At 43.6% G+C, this 15,878-nt stretch overlaps 1 protein-coding gene across 1 annotated transcript; it reads left to right on the forward strand.

Moving 5' to 3' along the window:
• On the forward strand, nucleotides 1-9,182 carry LOC134290592 (uncharacterized protein K02A2.6-like). Its single transcript, XM_062857758.1, has 3 exons — nucleotides 1-62; nucleotides 118-613; nucleotides 9,030-9,182. Exons 1-3 carry the CDS (start codon nucleotides 1-3, stop codon nucleotides 9,180-9,182), a joined length of 711 nt encoding a protein of 236 aa, XP_062713742.1.
• Nucleotides 9,183-15,878: the final 6,696 nt, after the last annotated feature.

Below are 15,878 nucleotides of genomic sequence, written 5' to 3' on the forward strand. Positions count from 1 at the left end.
ATGGCCGATACCAACGAAACCATGGGAAAGGATTCATATCGACTACGCAGGACCGGTCAATGGTTACTTCTACCTTGTCGTGGTAGATGCCTACTAAAAATGGCCGGAAATTTTCAGGACCCGTAGCACCACTACCACAGCGACGCTGGAGCTGCTACAAGAAACTTTTGCAAGATATGGCAACCCACATACTCTTGTGTCCGACAATGGTACCCAGTTCGGAAGCGCCAGTTTCAAGCTTTTCTGTGACGAAAATGGTATCCAGCATCTGACGACAGCCCCGTATCACCCGCAATCGAACGGACAAGCAGAACGTTTCGTCGATACCTTGAAGAGAGGATTGAAGAAACTTGCCGAAGGGGAAAAGACGGTGACGTTCCAGCACCTTCAGACGTTCCTATCCGTTTACCGGTCAACACCAAACCGAAACGCTCCGGATGGTAAATCTCCTGCGCACCTGTTCCTAGGACGAGAAATGCGGACATCCCTGGATCTCTTGAAGCCGAGTTCTCCGCGGCCAACCCTGGTCAACGAGAAGCAGAACGACCAGTTCAACCAAAGACACGGAGCGGTCAAAAGAGCCTTCAATCCGGACGACCTGGTGTACGCGCAAGTACATCGCCGAAACAAAACCGAATGGGTTCCTGGACAGGTCATCGGCATCATTATCCTCCTCCTAATGAATCCAAAGTTTCCTTTATCGTCCCCAATATCTCCTAAAAAAACCCAATTTCCCTTAAAAATCCCCAACTTCTCCTAAAATGCCCAGCTTCTCCTCAAATTCTCAACCTTTTCTAAAATGCCCAACTTCTCCAAAAATGTTAAACTTGCTGCTTAGATTTCCCAGAGGTATCATTTTCCTGTAGGAACCTAATGATTCTTAAGTTTTCTTTACTCTCCCCAATATCTCCTAAAAACCCCAACGTTCCTTTAAAATCCCCAACTTTGCCTAAAATGCTCAACTTGCTGCTTAAATTTTCCAGAGGCATCATTTTCCTCGAAGACCCCAATGATTCCTAAGTTTCTTTTATCCTCCCCAATATCTCCAAAAAATAACCATCTTTCCTTAGAAACCCCCAACTTCTTGTAAAATGCCCAACTTGCTGCTTAGATTTTCCAGAGGCATCATTTTCCTCGAAGAACCTCCTGAGTCCTAAGTTTCCTTTATTCTCCCCAATATCTCCTTAAAACCCCAACGTTCCTTAAAAATCCCCAACTTTGCCTAAAATGCTCAACTTGCTGCTTTGATTTTCCAGAGGCATCTTCCTCGGAGACTCTAATGAGTCCTATGTTTCCTTTATCCTCCCCAATATCTCCAAGAAACCCCCAACGTTCCTTAAAAAATTGCCAACTTCTCCTAAAATACCCAACTTCAAAAAAAAAAACAACTTGGTGCTTAGATTTTCCAGTGGCATAATTTTCCTCGAATAACCTAATGATTCCTAAGTTTGCTTTACTCTCCCCAATATCTCCTAAAACCCCCAACGTTCTTTAAAAAATCCCCAAATTTTCCTAAAATGCCCAACTTCCTCTCAAATCCCCAACTTCTACAAAAATGTCCAACTTGCTGCTTAGATTTCTCAAAGGCATCATTTTCCTCGAGAACCTCATGAGTTCTAAGTTTCCTTTAATCTCCCCAATATCTCCTAAAAACCCCAACGTTCTTTAAAAATCCCCAACTTCGCCTAAAATGCTCAGCTTCTCCTAAAATGCCCAATGTTCTTTAAAAATACCCAATTTCTCCTTAAAATTCTCAACTTTTTGCTTAGATTTTCCAGAGGCATCATTTTCCTGAAGGAACCTAATGATTCCTAAGTTTTCTTTTTTTTATCCAGTTCATTTATTTGGGGCTCAATCGCGTATAACGCTTAACGGAGCCGAGGATCTCTCTTTGTACTTAACAGTATACATTATACAGAGTAATAACTTTTTGATGATATCTGTTAGTAATGGGTGGAAGCCAGGGTACTCGTGGCAGCTCGAGGTTAGAAGGTCACATTTTGAGGGATGGACAGGGTAAGGATTGGGCCAAAGGTTTCACTGCTGCTCATCCGGGGGTGAATCGCATCTTGCTAGCGTATTCGGTGCCTTGTGGTGTTGGTACCAACTTGTTGTGGGACTTGGTCTTCCGGATGGCCAGGAGCAGCTTCGTAACATAAAACGGACAAAACAGAGAAAAAAAAAACTGGAGAAGAAAACACAAGCGAATTAAACTTTTATACCAGCAGAGCGAAGAAAGTCGAAAATACATCCCATGAATGTGACATCGCGGGTCCCCAACACATCTTCACAAGAACAACGGGTTGTCTACCTCGGGCCTCAAGGGTATCCAATAATAGCGCTCTGGAGGCGTCATTATCCGGGCATTGCCAAACTACGTGGTCGATGTCATCATAACCGGAACCGCACTTAGTACAAACATTGCTCAACGCGAGGTTAATCCTGTGTAAATGCGCGTCTAGCGAGTAATAGTTGGACATAAGTCTTGACATCACGCGAATGAAATTGCGACTTACATCTAGACCATACCACCACACTGGCAAAGAAACAATAGGAATAATGGAATGTAACCACCGTCCCAGCTGGCCATGTCGCCAATCATTTTGCCAACTTTGAAGAGAACTTTGGCGAACAAACTAAAAAATTCATCATGTGAAATTCTTCTATCATAGATCTCACCTTCCTGTGCGCCCACCTTTGCGAGAGAGTCCGCCTTCTCATTCCCATAAATTGAGCAATGTGAGGGAACCCATACAAAGGTGATCTTGTATGATTTTTCGACCAGTGCACCCAGCTGCTCCCTTATTTTTGTAAGAAAGTAAGATGGATGTTTTACAGGTTTCATCGACCGGAGTGCCTCAATCGAACTAAGGCTATCCGAGAAGATGAAGAAATGGTCTACGGGCTTGTTTGAAATCATCCCCAAAGCGAAATTGATTGCTGCCAGCTCAGCAACAGTCAGTGAAGAATCTCTTACAGGAGTTGACATTTTGGTACTTTTCGTTAAAAATACGAGGAATAGATATACATCGCAGTTGATCTGGTATTGCATGAATAGCTTGTTTCATGGACAGATCGTATTGAACAGAGGTACTGTCATTAGTGAAGTGTACACGGGGAGGATTATAACTTGGTAGGCTTATGTCAGATGACATGTAGAACAGATAGATTCTCATGAATTTTGATTGAGTGTTCAGACTGAGCATTTCTTCGAAGTTTTCAATGACAAACTCCACACTAGCGTGGAACACAAAAAGACATTTTACTCCTGTACACTTTTTGAGTTCCATTTTGACCCCATATTAACTGTGCAAAATTTCAGCTCGATCGGAGAAACTATATTTTAGCGCCAGCCATTTTAAGTTTTCATACGATTTAGTATGGGGAAAATCACTTTTTCAATGACATTTTTGCACCAAATACTTGGTTTGGGTACCTCAAGTGCCTTTTGAATTAAACCAGACCCCAAGGAATTTCGAAGTCAAAGACTGGTCGATTTCTATTCCCAAAAGATTGAGTTTCAGTTGGGCTGGGTTCCGCTTTCTAGGAAACACAACCAATTGAGTTTTTTGCGGAGCAAACTCGATCCCTAAATCTCTTGCCCAGGAGAATTTTGCAATGGTCTTTGCAACATTTATGCATGTGGGCCTTTTAGAGAAACCACAGCATCATCTGCAAGTTGTCTTAGCGTGCATTGTCCTTCCAAGCAACTATCAATGTCTTTCACGTAAAAATTATAAAGCAAGGGACTTAAACATGAGCCTTGGCGTAGGCCCATGTAACTAATTCTGGAAGTTGTCAGTTGTCCGAGATTGAAACTCATATGTTTTTCTGACAACAAATTATACAAGAAATTATTTAAAATTCCTGGAAGTCCACTATTGTGCTGTTTTTCTGACAATATGCCTATGGAAACTGAGTCAAAGGCGCCCTTAATATCCAAGAAAACTGAAGCCAGTTGCTCCTTTTCCGCAAAGGCCAGTTGAATATCTGTTGAAAGCAACGCTATACAACCGTTTGTTCCTTTGCCCTTGCGAAACCCGAACTGTGTATTTGAAAGCAAGCTGTTCGATTCAACCCAATGGTCGAGTCGCGATAGGATCATTTTTTCCACCAATTTCCTTAAACATGATAACATAGCAATTGGGCGGTATGAATTATGATCAGACGCTGGTTTACCAGGCTTTTGAATAGCTATTACTTCGACCTGTCTCCATTCTAGAGGAACAATGTTGTTCTCCATGAATGAGTTGAACAGATCCAGTAGTCGTCTTTTCGCGATATCTGGAAGATTCTTAAGAAGATTGAACTTGATCATATCGCGTCCCGGAGCGGAATTGTTTGATGAAAGAAGAGCCATAGAAAGTTCCAGCATAGTGAAGGGTCTGTCCAGAGAACCGTCTCTTGGGTTGGGGATGTTTCCCAAGTAATCGTTTGTGCTGGGACTGAGTCTGGGCAGACCTTTTTCGCGAAGCTGAATATCCAACGGTTGGAGTATTCGTCACTCTCATTAGAAGAAGAGCGGTTTCGCATGTTGCGAGCCACTCTCCAAAGCGTTGTCATTGAAGTTTCTCTTGAGAGACCCTCAAAGAAGTGTCGCCAATAACTACGCTTCTTCGCTTTCAGCAGGTTTCTCAGCTGTCTTTCGAGCTTTGCGTACTTTTGATAAAGATCTGAGGTACCGTGCCTACGAAAAGTTTTGAAAGCATCAGATTTTTTAAGATACAACTGGGTGCAATCATCATCCCAGCCTAGTGTGGCTGGTCTTCTTTTGAAGGTTGCACTTGGAACACGTCGTTTTTGTGATTCTAATGCACTCTTATATGTCAGATCAGACAGGAATCGATACTCATCCAAAGGTGGGAGGGGATTGAATGATTCGATGCCAAAAGATACCGCTTCTGCATACTTTTGCCAATCGATATTCCTTGTGAGGTCAAAAGGAACCTGAATTGGATGGTCTGGCCTCTCACTATTATGCTTTTTGGTGGTTATAATGGGTAAGTGATCACTACCATGAGGATCCTCGATTACCTTCCACAAGCAATCGAATGATAGTGAACTTGACCCCAGTAATAGGTCGAGACGACTTTCTTTGCCGTCAGATGTAATACGTGTCACTTCACCTGTATTTAAAATGTTCAAATTGAAATCGTCGCACAAATCATAGAAAATGGCCGCTCTATTATCGTCATATGGTTCGCCCCACACGCTATGTCCAGAGGGAAGTATTATAAAAAGTGAATGTACCTCAAATTTTTTTCGCTAGAACCGTATTTTTGGACCTCTAGATTCAGAATATGTGCGATTTAAAATCATCTATCTTGGGTTTTTGTTCCATACATTTTTGTATGAGATGAATTTGACCTTAAAATGACTTTTTTCGACATTTGTATGGGAAAATAGGAAAAAAAAAACAAAAAATATCTAAAAACCCAAGATGAAATATTTTAACCCGCACAGATTCTGAAACTAGAAGTCAAAACCTATGATCCTAGGGAATAACATTTAAGGTACATTCATTTTTCATAATACTTCCTTTTGGACATAGCGTGCCCTACCCTGCACCATGTGCGTTCATATCACCCAGAATTAAAACTGGATGTGATAGTGCAGAAACCGCATTCCAAAGATGACGGCGGTTAATTGAAATTCTTGGAGGAATGTAAACGGAAGCTACGCAAAGTTCTCTACCCTTTACGTTTATTTGGCAAGCGACGATTTCTACGCCAGGATGAGTCGCGATTGGAATTCTATAAAATGAGTAAGTCTTTTTGATCCCCAAAAGAACTCTCCCATAATGGTCATCTCTATCCTGGCGTATAATGTTAAAATCGTGGAAGTTGAGTTCATCTTCAGAAGAAAGCCATGTATGCCTCAAAATGTTTCTGGAAGGCTGAGGGCATCATATAAGCGATCCACGAGAACCCTAAAAGTAATCAGTCCTCGCTTGGGTCTAGGAGGCTTGCTTGAACTGCGAGGAACTTTGGTAGCTTTTTTCTTGCTACCTTGTCGATTATTTCTCTTTGAAGTGTATTTAACAGGCGGAGACGGGGGTGACAGGTTCTTGCTACAACATGGATCTGAAGCTAGAGGAGCCTGATTCTTCGGAGTTTTTAAGTTTACCCCGTCTCCTTTGACATTAGGCAAACTTTTAAGGGAAGACTTCAAAAAGACCTTTTGGCGCAATCCCGGGGAAGATGATGAGTTCCTTTTTCCAGGTGCGTGTACCTCCGGAAGAGATCATCCCTCATCAGTTTCGCCATCGTCCTGATCATCGGAAGACAACTCCTGATAGGGATTTTCAACTGGGACAGATGATTCAGACACAGAATCTGGTGTTTTAAAAGATTTCACCATCTCCGCATAGGTCTGCTTGGAGCGCCTTACAGTAGAGCGACTCTCATTTCAAATGCGTCTTTTGTAAGCCAGGCAAACTTGCAAGTTGTGTGGATCTCAGCCACAGTAGCTACATTTTACCGCTTCCTGTGTGCAAGAGTCCTCCAAATGAGCTTGGTTATATTTGCCACAACGGGGCTTGTTGTCGCAAAAGCTATCACTGTGACCAAACTGCTTGCATTTGGTACAATTAAAAACCTTTGGTCTAAAAAGATGCACTGGGTAAAAACCACCATCGATTACAACAAATTCCGGGAGGACGGAACCTGGAAAAGTCACTCGAAAAAACGCTGAAGGCGAGTACACATTTTTATTTCCTTCCATGGAAGCCTTAGATAAGCGTTTACAGTCTAGGAACATCAGGAATTGACCTATTTTTGAATTGACCAAAGCCGGTCTTGATGTCCTCACATGTCAGCATTTCGTCGAGGATCTTCCCCTCCACCTCCACTTCTCGTGCTGGCACATAGACCGCGTATTCAACAGTAAACGCTTCGTGTTGAGCAATTTCATTTGCTGCTTTGTAGCTAGGTGCGCTAACACGCAGCTTGGATGCTTTCACTTGATGAATAACGGTCCCAGGATACTTGCATTTGCGCCGGAAATAGACAACCCAAGGTCCAGGCGAAGATGGCTGATAAAACCGCGTACGAGCAATGATATCATTGGGAGGCGTTTCGCCTCCAATCGAATCGTCCATGTGGAAACAAATTTATGGAAAATAACTCAAAAGTGCAAAAGAGGAAGAGAAAAACCTTAAAGTGTTTACAGTGCACTTTCTTCCTTAGGACGACAGCTGTTTGGTTTGTAAACCAAACAATGTTAATAATATATAAAAAAAAATAAAGTGAAAAAACTTGTACTATTAATATACGAATTCAATTCTTATGTTTATTTTAGCGCACCCTGTAGGATGCAAAAAACGGTATTGAGAAATAAAAAGAAAAAATAACTAATTAAAAAAAAAATGTTCTGTTATTTACAGTTTGTACACCCTTACCCGTATACAGTGGTTTGGGAACCACTGTTATGGATGTCAAAAAAAACACGTAGTCGAATGTGGACTGGAATAGACAAAAGCGATCAAAACAAATTGGGCGGACAAAAGAATGTATCGAAAGAGTGATACTTATTAGCGTGGGACACGAAAAGACATTTTACTCCTGTACACTTTTTAAGTTCCATTTGGGCCCCATATCAACTGTGCAAAATTTCAGCTCGATCGCAGAAACTATATTTTAGCGCCAGCCGTTTTAAGTTTTCATACGATTTACTATGGGGGAAATCACTTTTTCAAAGAAAAATCACCACAGGTTGCCCCTTAACCCCTAAAAATATATCGATGAATGATTTCTGTTGGAAATATTGCGAGGAACAAACTCTCTGAAGACCGCAAAGCGATCTAAGGCATGTGGAAAAAGCTATTGACTGAAAACCGAATGACACTCATTTCATTTATTTAGTTAACATCAAATTCATGATAATACTGAATCAACAATTTGCCGCCATAATACTCGATTTGCAGCTGCAGCTCTCCAACGTCGGTCACGCCCAACACTCGTCAGATCACACTCCACCTGGTCCGCCCATCGTGCTCTCTGCGCTCCACGCCTTCTTGTGCCAACCGGATGGTTAGCAAACACCAACTTTGCAGGGTTGTTGTCCGGCATTCTTGCAACATGCCCTGCCCACCGTATCCTTCCGGCTTTGGCTACCTTCTGGATGCTGGGTTCGCCATAAAGTGCAGCGAGCTCGGGGTTCATCCTTCTCCGCCACACACCGTTCTCCTGCACGCCGCCGAAGATCGTCCTTAGCACGCGTCGCTCGAAAACTCCGAGTGCTTGCATGTCCTCCTCGAGCATCGTCCACGTCTCGTGCCCGTAGAGAACCACCGGTCTTATTAACGTCTTGTACATGGTACATTTGTTTTTTTTTTTTTTTTTATCCAATTCGTTTATTTAAAGGCTCACCCGCCGTACCCAGCTTTATAGAGCCGAAATTCATAATTTATTATTTCTAGTAACAATTTTCTCATTTTTATTTTTTGTTGAAAAACTTTTCTCTTTCGACGGAGTGTCGAGACGAATCCCATCATGGCCCGCGTTGTGGAAACACTGGTCAGTACAAACTTTTTTCGTTTCTGTTTCTTTGTTCCCCTTTGATCGCCGGCGTTTGTTCGTAGTCTCACTGAGATCTGTTGATGAGATCGATGTGTTGTCGTCGATGTCCGTCCACTCGTCATCGTTTTGCTCTCGTTCTGCTGCGCTTGGTTTGTTGGTTGGTGTAGGCGAAAGTGATTTTTTATTGTTGTTATCCAACGGCGGGAAGTCGGACTGGCTAAACAATCCGTCATTTGAAGGAAGCGAAGTTGAAGGTTGTTTCGTAGTTTCCTTGCTAGTAGCTACAGATGACTCTTTGCAAGTCTTGCTTGGATGTGCAGCTTGGCCGCAGTGGAAGCATATCTTCGGCTGGTTGATATAAGTCACCATAGTCGGCTCATTAGCGATGGTTATGAACGAAGGTATGTGGCGAAACAGGTTCATTCGCAGCACCCGCACACCGTTCGAGATTCCAGGAAAATAGTGTTTCCATGTTTCGTTCCTGATGGAAATCACTTCACCAAATTTCAGCATATACTCGCTGATGGTATCAGGACTCATAGTGGATGGGAGATCGTGAACTCGGACGGTCACAGCCTCGCAATCCACGTATACCGGGATCTTAAATGCTTTGTCCGCACAAACAATAGATCGCTTCCAATTGTGGTTCAATTGGTAACGTAATGCAATTTCTTTGTCAAGCATTTCTATGAGTACACAATTGCGGGTGTGATGCAATTGTATACTCTTGACATCCTCAAACTGCAGTTTAATTTGATCCTCCAAAAACTTCTGCACATGCGCGACGCTCGGCCGAACTGGAAGGACGCTAAGGTCAATAACAAGCGTATTTTCCCGCACACTATTCATTTTCCCACGAACTGTGAACGTGTACGAGCGAGGAGCAAAAAGAAACGCGTTTGCCGTATGCGATAGCTGGCTATGAACTGTGACATGGTACATTTGGTGCGGGGGTGAATCTTTTTTGACCGCAGTTTCTTCTGGAGCCCATAATAGGCACGACTTCCACTGATGATGCGCCTTCGTATTTCACGGCTCACGTTATTGTCAGCCGTTAGCAAGGAACCGAGGTAGACGAATTCTTCTACTACCTCGAAAGTATCCCCGTCTATCGTAACATTGCTGCCAAGGCTTGTCCTGTCTCGCTCAGTCCCACCTACCAGCATGTACTTTGTCTTAGCCGCATTCACCACCAGTCCGACATTTGCTGCTTCACGTTTCAGGCGGGTGTACTGTTCTGCCACCGTTCCAAATGTCCTAGCAATAATATCCATGTCATCCGCAAAACAGACAAATTGGCTGGATTTCGTGAAGATCGTGCCCCGGCTGTTGAGCCCGGTTCGTCGCATAACACCTTCCAGGGCGATGTTGAATAGTAGGCAGGAAAGTCCATCACCTTGTCGTAGTCCCCGTCGAGATTCAAATGAACTGGATAGTTCACCCGAAATCCTTACGCTGTTCTGCACACCGTCCATCGTTGCTCTTATCAGTCTAGTCAGCTTCCCGGGAAAGCTGTTCTCGTCCATAATTTTCCATAGCTCTGTGCGGTCCATACTGTCGTATGCCGCTTTGAAGTCGATGAACAGGTGATGCGTTGGGACCTGGTATTCACGGCATTTCTGGAGGATTTGCCGTACGGTGAAGATCTGGTCCGTTGTCGACCGGCCGTCGATGAAACCGGCTTGGTAACTTCCCACGAACTCATTTACTTTAGGTGAAAGACGACGGAAGATGATCTGGGATAGCACTTTGTAGGCAGCATTCAAAATGGTGATCGCTCGAAAGTTCTCACACATTAACTTGTCGCCTTTCTTGTGGATGGGACAGATTATCCCTTCCTTCCACTCCTCCGGTAGCTGTTCGGTTTCCCAGATCTTGACAACTAACTGGTGCAGACAGGTGGCCAACTTTTCCGGGCCCATCTTGATGAGTTCCGCTGCGATACTGTCCTTACCAGCCGCTTTGTTATTTTTGAGCTGGTGGATGGCATCCTTAACTTCCCTCAGCGTGGGAGTTGGTTCGTTCCCGTCCTCTGCTGCACCAACATAGTAATTTCCTCCGCTGCCTTGGTCCTCCGTGCCTACATTCTCTTCGCCATTCAGGTGCTCCTCGAAGTGCTGCTTCCACCTTTCGATCACCTCACGTTTGTCCGTCAGGAGGCTCTCGTCCTTATTCCTGCAGATTTCGGCTTGCGGCACGTAGCCTTTGCGGGATGCGTTGAGCTTCTGGTAGAACTTACGTGTTTCTTGTGAACGGCACAGCAGTTCCATTTCCTTGCACTCCGCTTCTTCCAGGCGGCGCTTTTTCTCCCGGAAGAGACGGGTCTGCTGCTTCCGCTTCTGTCTGTATCGCTCCACATTCTGTCGGGTTCCATGCTGCAGCATTACCGCCCGCGCTACATCCTTCTCCTCCAGAACCGCTCTGCACTCCTCGTCGAACCAATCGTTTCGTCGACTCCGTTCTACGTACCCGATAGTGCTCTCAGCTGCGTTGTTGATGGCTGCTTTGATTGTACTCCAGCAGTCCTCTAGAGGGGCCACATCGAGCACACCCTCGTCCGGCAACGCTGCCTCGAGATTCTGCGCGTATGCGGTGGCGACATTCGGTTGCTTCAGTCGCTCTAGATCGTACCGGGGCGGCCGCCGGTAATGTCCTCTCCTCTCCTCTCCTCTTCTTGGCGTAACGTCCTCACTGGGACAAAGCCTGCTTCTCAGCTTAGTGTTCTATGAGCACTTCCACAGTTATTAACTGAGAGCTTCCTCTGCCAATGACCATTTTGCATGTGTATATCGTGTGGCAGGCACGAAGATACTCTATGCCCAAGGAAGTCAAGGAAATTTCCTTTTACGAAAAGATCCTGGACCGACCGGGAATCGAACCCGTCACCCTCAGCATGGTCATGCTGAATACCCGTGCGTTTACCGCCTCGGCTATATGGGCCGCCGGTAATGTACGTTGTTAATAACGGAGAGTTTTGGGCGCAGTTTAACTATCACCAGGTAGTGATCGGAGTCGATATTAGCGCCACGATAGGTCCTGACGTCGATAATTTCGGAGAAGTGCCGTCCATCAATCAGAACGTGGTCGATTTGCGATTCCGTTTGTTGTGGTGATCTCCAGGTGTAACGATAAGGGAGGCTGTGCTGGAAGGAGGTGCTACGAATGGCCATGTTCTTGGAGGCGGCGAAATCGATGAGGCGTAGGCCATTTTCGTTCGTCAGCTGGTGGGCGCTGTACTTTCCAATCGTCGGTCTGAATTCCTCCTCCTGGCCTACCTGAGCGTTTAGATCCCCTATGATGATCTTGACGTCGTGGTTTGGGCAGCGGTCGTACTCGCGTTCGAGCTGCGCGTAAAATGCGTCTTTGTCATCATCAGTGCTTCCGGAGTGAGGGCTGTGCACGTTTATTATGCTAATGTTGAAGAATCGGCCCTTGATCCTCAACCTGCACATTCTTTCGTCGATCGGCCACCAACCGATCACGCGCCTCTGCATGTCGCCCATCACTATAAAAGCTGTTCCCAGCTCACGTGTTGCCGCAACTCTGGTAGATGGTATGATTACCTCTAAACGTTCGCACCATAGATCCTGTCCAACACACCTCCTGCAGCGCTACAATTCCGAACCCGCGGTCCTTCAGTATATCGGCGAGTATGCGGGTGCTCCCGATGAAGTTGAGAGATCTGCAGTTCCACGTACCGAGCTTCCAATCGCAAGTCCCTTTTCGTCGCTGTGGTCGTCGCCATTGGTATCGGTTCGCATTCTTCTCTTGTTGATTTTCCGGTGCTAGTCTTTTTTACGGCTGGCTCGCAGGGCCTGACTCCAACCCACTAACTCAGGGAGCTGGGCTTACCTTCCCGGAAGCTACGGGTTCTGCATTGGCATTTCCTCCAACTACAGTGCTAAATAGCTAGGCTCGAGCGCCAGTCTTCGCCGGGGGTGGTGTTTTTAATGGGCGCCCAGGAGATAATATTTTACCTGAGCTTCCACCCCCAAACAATGACATGCCAACGCTGTTTAACATGTAAGGAATAACAATAAATAATAAAATCTCGTCATTTTATCGATCGGGTAAGGCTTAATAACTTTTTCCACGAATGTCGCATCGCTTTGCGGTCTTCGGAGGTCTGATTCCTCGTGAAATTATCTACATAAATCATTCAACGATTTATTTTTAGGGATTAATGGGTGACCTCTAACGATTTTTCTTTGAAGAAGTAAATCTTCCCCATAGAAAAACTAAGAATGGCGGGCGCTAAAATATCGTTTCTTCGATCGATCTAAAATTTTGCACAGATGATATGGGACCAAAATGGAACTCAAAAAGTATACAGGAATTGGAGTTTTTCCATTTTTTATATTTTCCCATATAAACCGTGTACCAGGCTAATACTTATCTGACCGGCGCAGGTACACTGAAATAAATTTTGTTGTGGAAACTACCGATTCCATAGTAAAATTACTAACCGTACCTATGATTCTCAACCGACAACAATTTTCAGTTAATTCCACTAAAACACTGTCAACTTAACTAGCAGTGCAGTTAACATTACCAAAAATAGTCTTAATTTAACAAACAAGCATTGTATTTTTAACCATACTGTGTTGTAAAATCCGTGTCATGGAAAAAATAACAATGTTTTGTTGTTGAGACGACAATGCTTTTAGTTGAATTTACTACAATGCATAGTAATTTCAAGCATATTTCAGTTACCTTAACAGATTTTGTTGTCGGTTGAGAATCATAGGTACGGTTAGTAATTTCACTATGGAATCAGTAATTTCGACAACAAAATTTATTTCAGTGTAGATATTTATCACAGGCAGGCAGATGGTAACCCGAATAAAAAATACGGTAGAAAAACCGAACGTTGTATTGTAACAGTACTATTTAGAACCATATTTTTACAATAGACACCACTGTAAAAATAAAAAGTACAAAAACAATTAGATGTAATGTAGACAAAACACCGTGAATTGTAAATAAGATTTTTACAATATATTATACAGGTTGTTAAGTATCGTAACAATATAAAAAAATATTCTTCTCCATATATATTTTTTTGCAAAACCATACATTTTATTGTTAATGAATTGTTCAAAATACTGATACGTGGGTTTAAATATACCGTACATTGTATGGTACATGAATGGTTTCAAACAATAAAATGTACCGTAAATAAATTGTTTTTAATTGTAATTTCACTACTGGTTATACATTTAATCAAATGGTTCTGGAATGGTTCTCTTTTGTTATGTTGTATTGTTTTACATTACATAAACCATATATTGTTATAGTATCTTGCCATTTTCCTCCTGTTAATGGTATCTTAGGCTTATTAGATTTATTAGTATGCGCTTTGGGAATTCTCCAGAGCTTAGGCTCCCATGCCCCACCGGCCAGATATCCGGGTTTTGCAAACTTAGCATTATTTGTGGCAACACTTTGAGCGGCATGATGAAACTATGCCGAGCGCGCTAAGTGTTATTAGACAACTAATGTAGTTGCATGAAGTGGGTGACGAGGTACATAAGTATCATTACAGCGTGCTTAATCGTTATTGCAATATTAAGATACCAGTTTGACTAAATTTCGAAATACATAACAAATAATGAGATAACTGTCAAGTTCGATTCAAAAATAAGTTAGGTTAAAAAGCGAACCCACAGACGAACCTATATTAACCCTTCCGTTACCAACCCCCCCTAACGAGAGTGCGAAAAAATACTCTTTTCGTTATAACTTTTTTGTTTTTCAATATTTTTCGACCAAATTTTGACACAATAAGCGGATATCCTTCTATTTTAAGGATTTGCTAGGGATTGTTGGAATGGCCACCTGGTTCCGGAGTTATTCCGGAATCAAAATGGGTCATTCGATTTGGCCATTTTGGAAAAAGTAAATTTTCGATATGAGAGCCGTTCAGTTTTCAGACCTAAGTGCACTAGAATGATAGAAAAAATTGTCTAGAAGTCCATCCCGGTCACTACGTGCCTTGGAACCCGTTTTACGGATGTTCCGGGGAACCGGTTCCGGGGTCAATTTTTGAATATGATTCAATCCCATCATGCGACACCTCAAACTTCATGATTTTTCAAGATGCATCATTCTGTGCTGTTTTGGCGTTGTCTGACATACTGTTGGCCATTTTGGAATTGATATTCGGATTTCCCGGGAATCGGTTCCGATGGTTCCGGGGTCCAATTTTCGAAAATAAACAAACACCATCATGCGACATATCAAACTTCATGATTTTGAAAATTATGGCACTTTATCATAATGGTTGGCCACTTAGGATACATTTGGCCATTATGGAATCGGTATACGGATTTTCCGGAATCCAGTTCCGGGGCCAAGTTTTGAAAATGGTTCAATACCGTCATGCGGAATCTCAAACATCGTGATTTTCAAAATACATCATTCTGGGCTAATACTGCGTTATCTGAAATACTGTTGGCCATTTTAGAATCGGTATTCAGATTTCCCGGGAATCGGTTCCGGTGGTTCCGGGGTCAATTTTGCGAAGATAAACACCAGGAATTCCTACGGAAGTTCCTACAGAAATTCCTCTGAAAATTCTTCAAGGAATTCCTCCGGAAATTCCTCCAGGAATTCCACCAGGAATTCGTACGGAAATTCTTCCAGCAATTCCTACGGAAGTTCTTCCAGAAATTCCTACGGAAGTTCTTCCAGGAATTCCTACGGAAGTTCTTCTAGGAATTCCTCCGGAAATATCTCTAGGAATTCCTCCGGAAATTCCTCCAGGAGTTCCTCCGGAAATTCCTCCAGGAATTCCGCCGGAAATTCCTCCAGGAATTCCTCCGGAAATTCCTCCAGGAATTCCTCCGGAAATTCCTCCAGGAATTCCTCCGGAAATTCCTCCAGGAATTCCTCCGGAAATTCCTCCAGGAATTCCTCCGGAAATTCCTCCAGGAATTCCTCCGGAAATTCCTCCAGGAATTCCTCCGGAAATTCCTCCAGAAATTCCTCCGGAAATTCCTCCAGGAATTCCTACGGAAGTTCTTCTAGGAATTCCTCCGGAAATATCTCTAGGAATTCCTCCGGAAATTCCTCCAGGAGTTCCTCCGGAAATTCCTCCAGGAATTCCGCCGGAAATTCCTCCAGGAATTCCTCCGGAAATTCCTCCAGGAATTCCTCCGGAAATTCCTCCAGGAATTCCTCCGGAAATTCCTCCAGGAATTCCTCCGGAAATTCCTCCAGGAATTCCTCCGGAAATTCCTCCAGGAATTCCTCCGGAAATTCCTCCAGAAATTCCTCCGGAAATTCCTCCAGGAATTCCTCCGGAAATTCCTCCAGAAATTCCTCCGGAAATTCTTCCAGGAATTCCTACGGAAGTTC

The sequence above is a fragment of the Aedes albopictus genome, chromosome 3 (genome assembly GCF_035046485.1).
Source record: "Aedes albopictus strain Foshan chromosome 3, AalbF5, whole genome shotgun sequence".
Classification (NCBI taxonomy): domain Eukaryota; kingdom Metazoa; phylum Arthropoda; class Insecta; order Diptera; family Culicidae; genus Aedes; species Aedes albopictus.

Coding starts and splice junctions, on each gene's coding strand:
- LOC134290592 (XM_062857758.1), top strand. CDS start 1: ATGGCCGATACCAACGAAACCATGGGAAAGGATTCATATCGACTACGC. Junction 63..117: donor CTACGCAGGACCGGTCAATG/GTTACTTCTACC, acceptor GGAAATTTTCAG/GACCCGTAGCACCACTACCA. Junction 614..9,029: donor ACGACCTGGTGTACGCGCAA/GTACATCGCCGA, acceptor ACCAAATTTCAG/CATATACTCGCTGATGGTAT.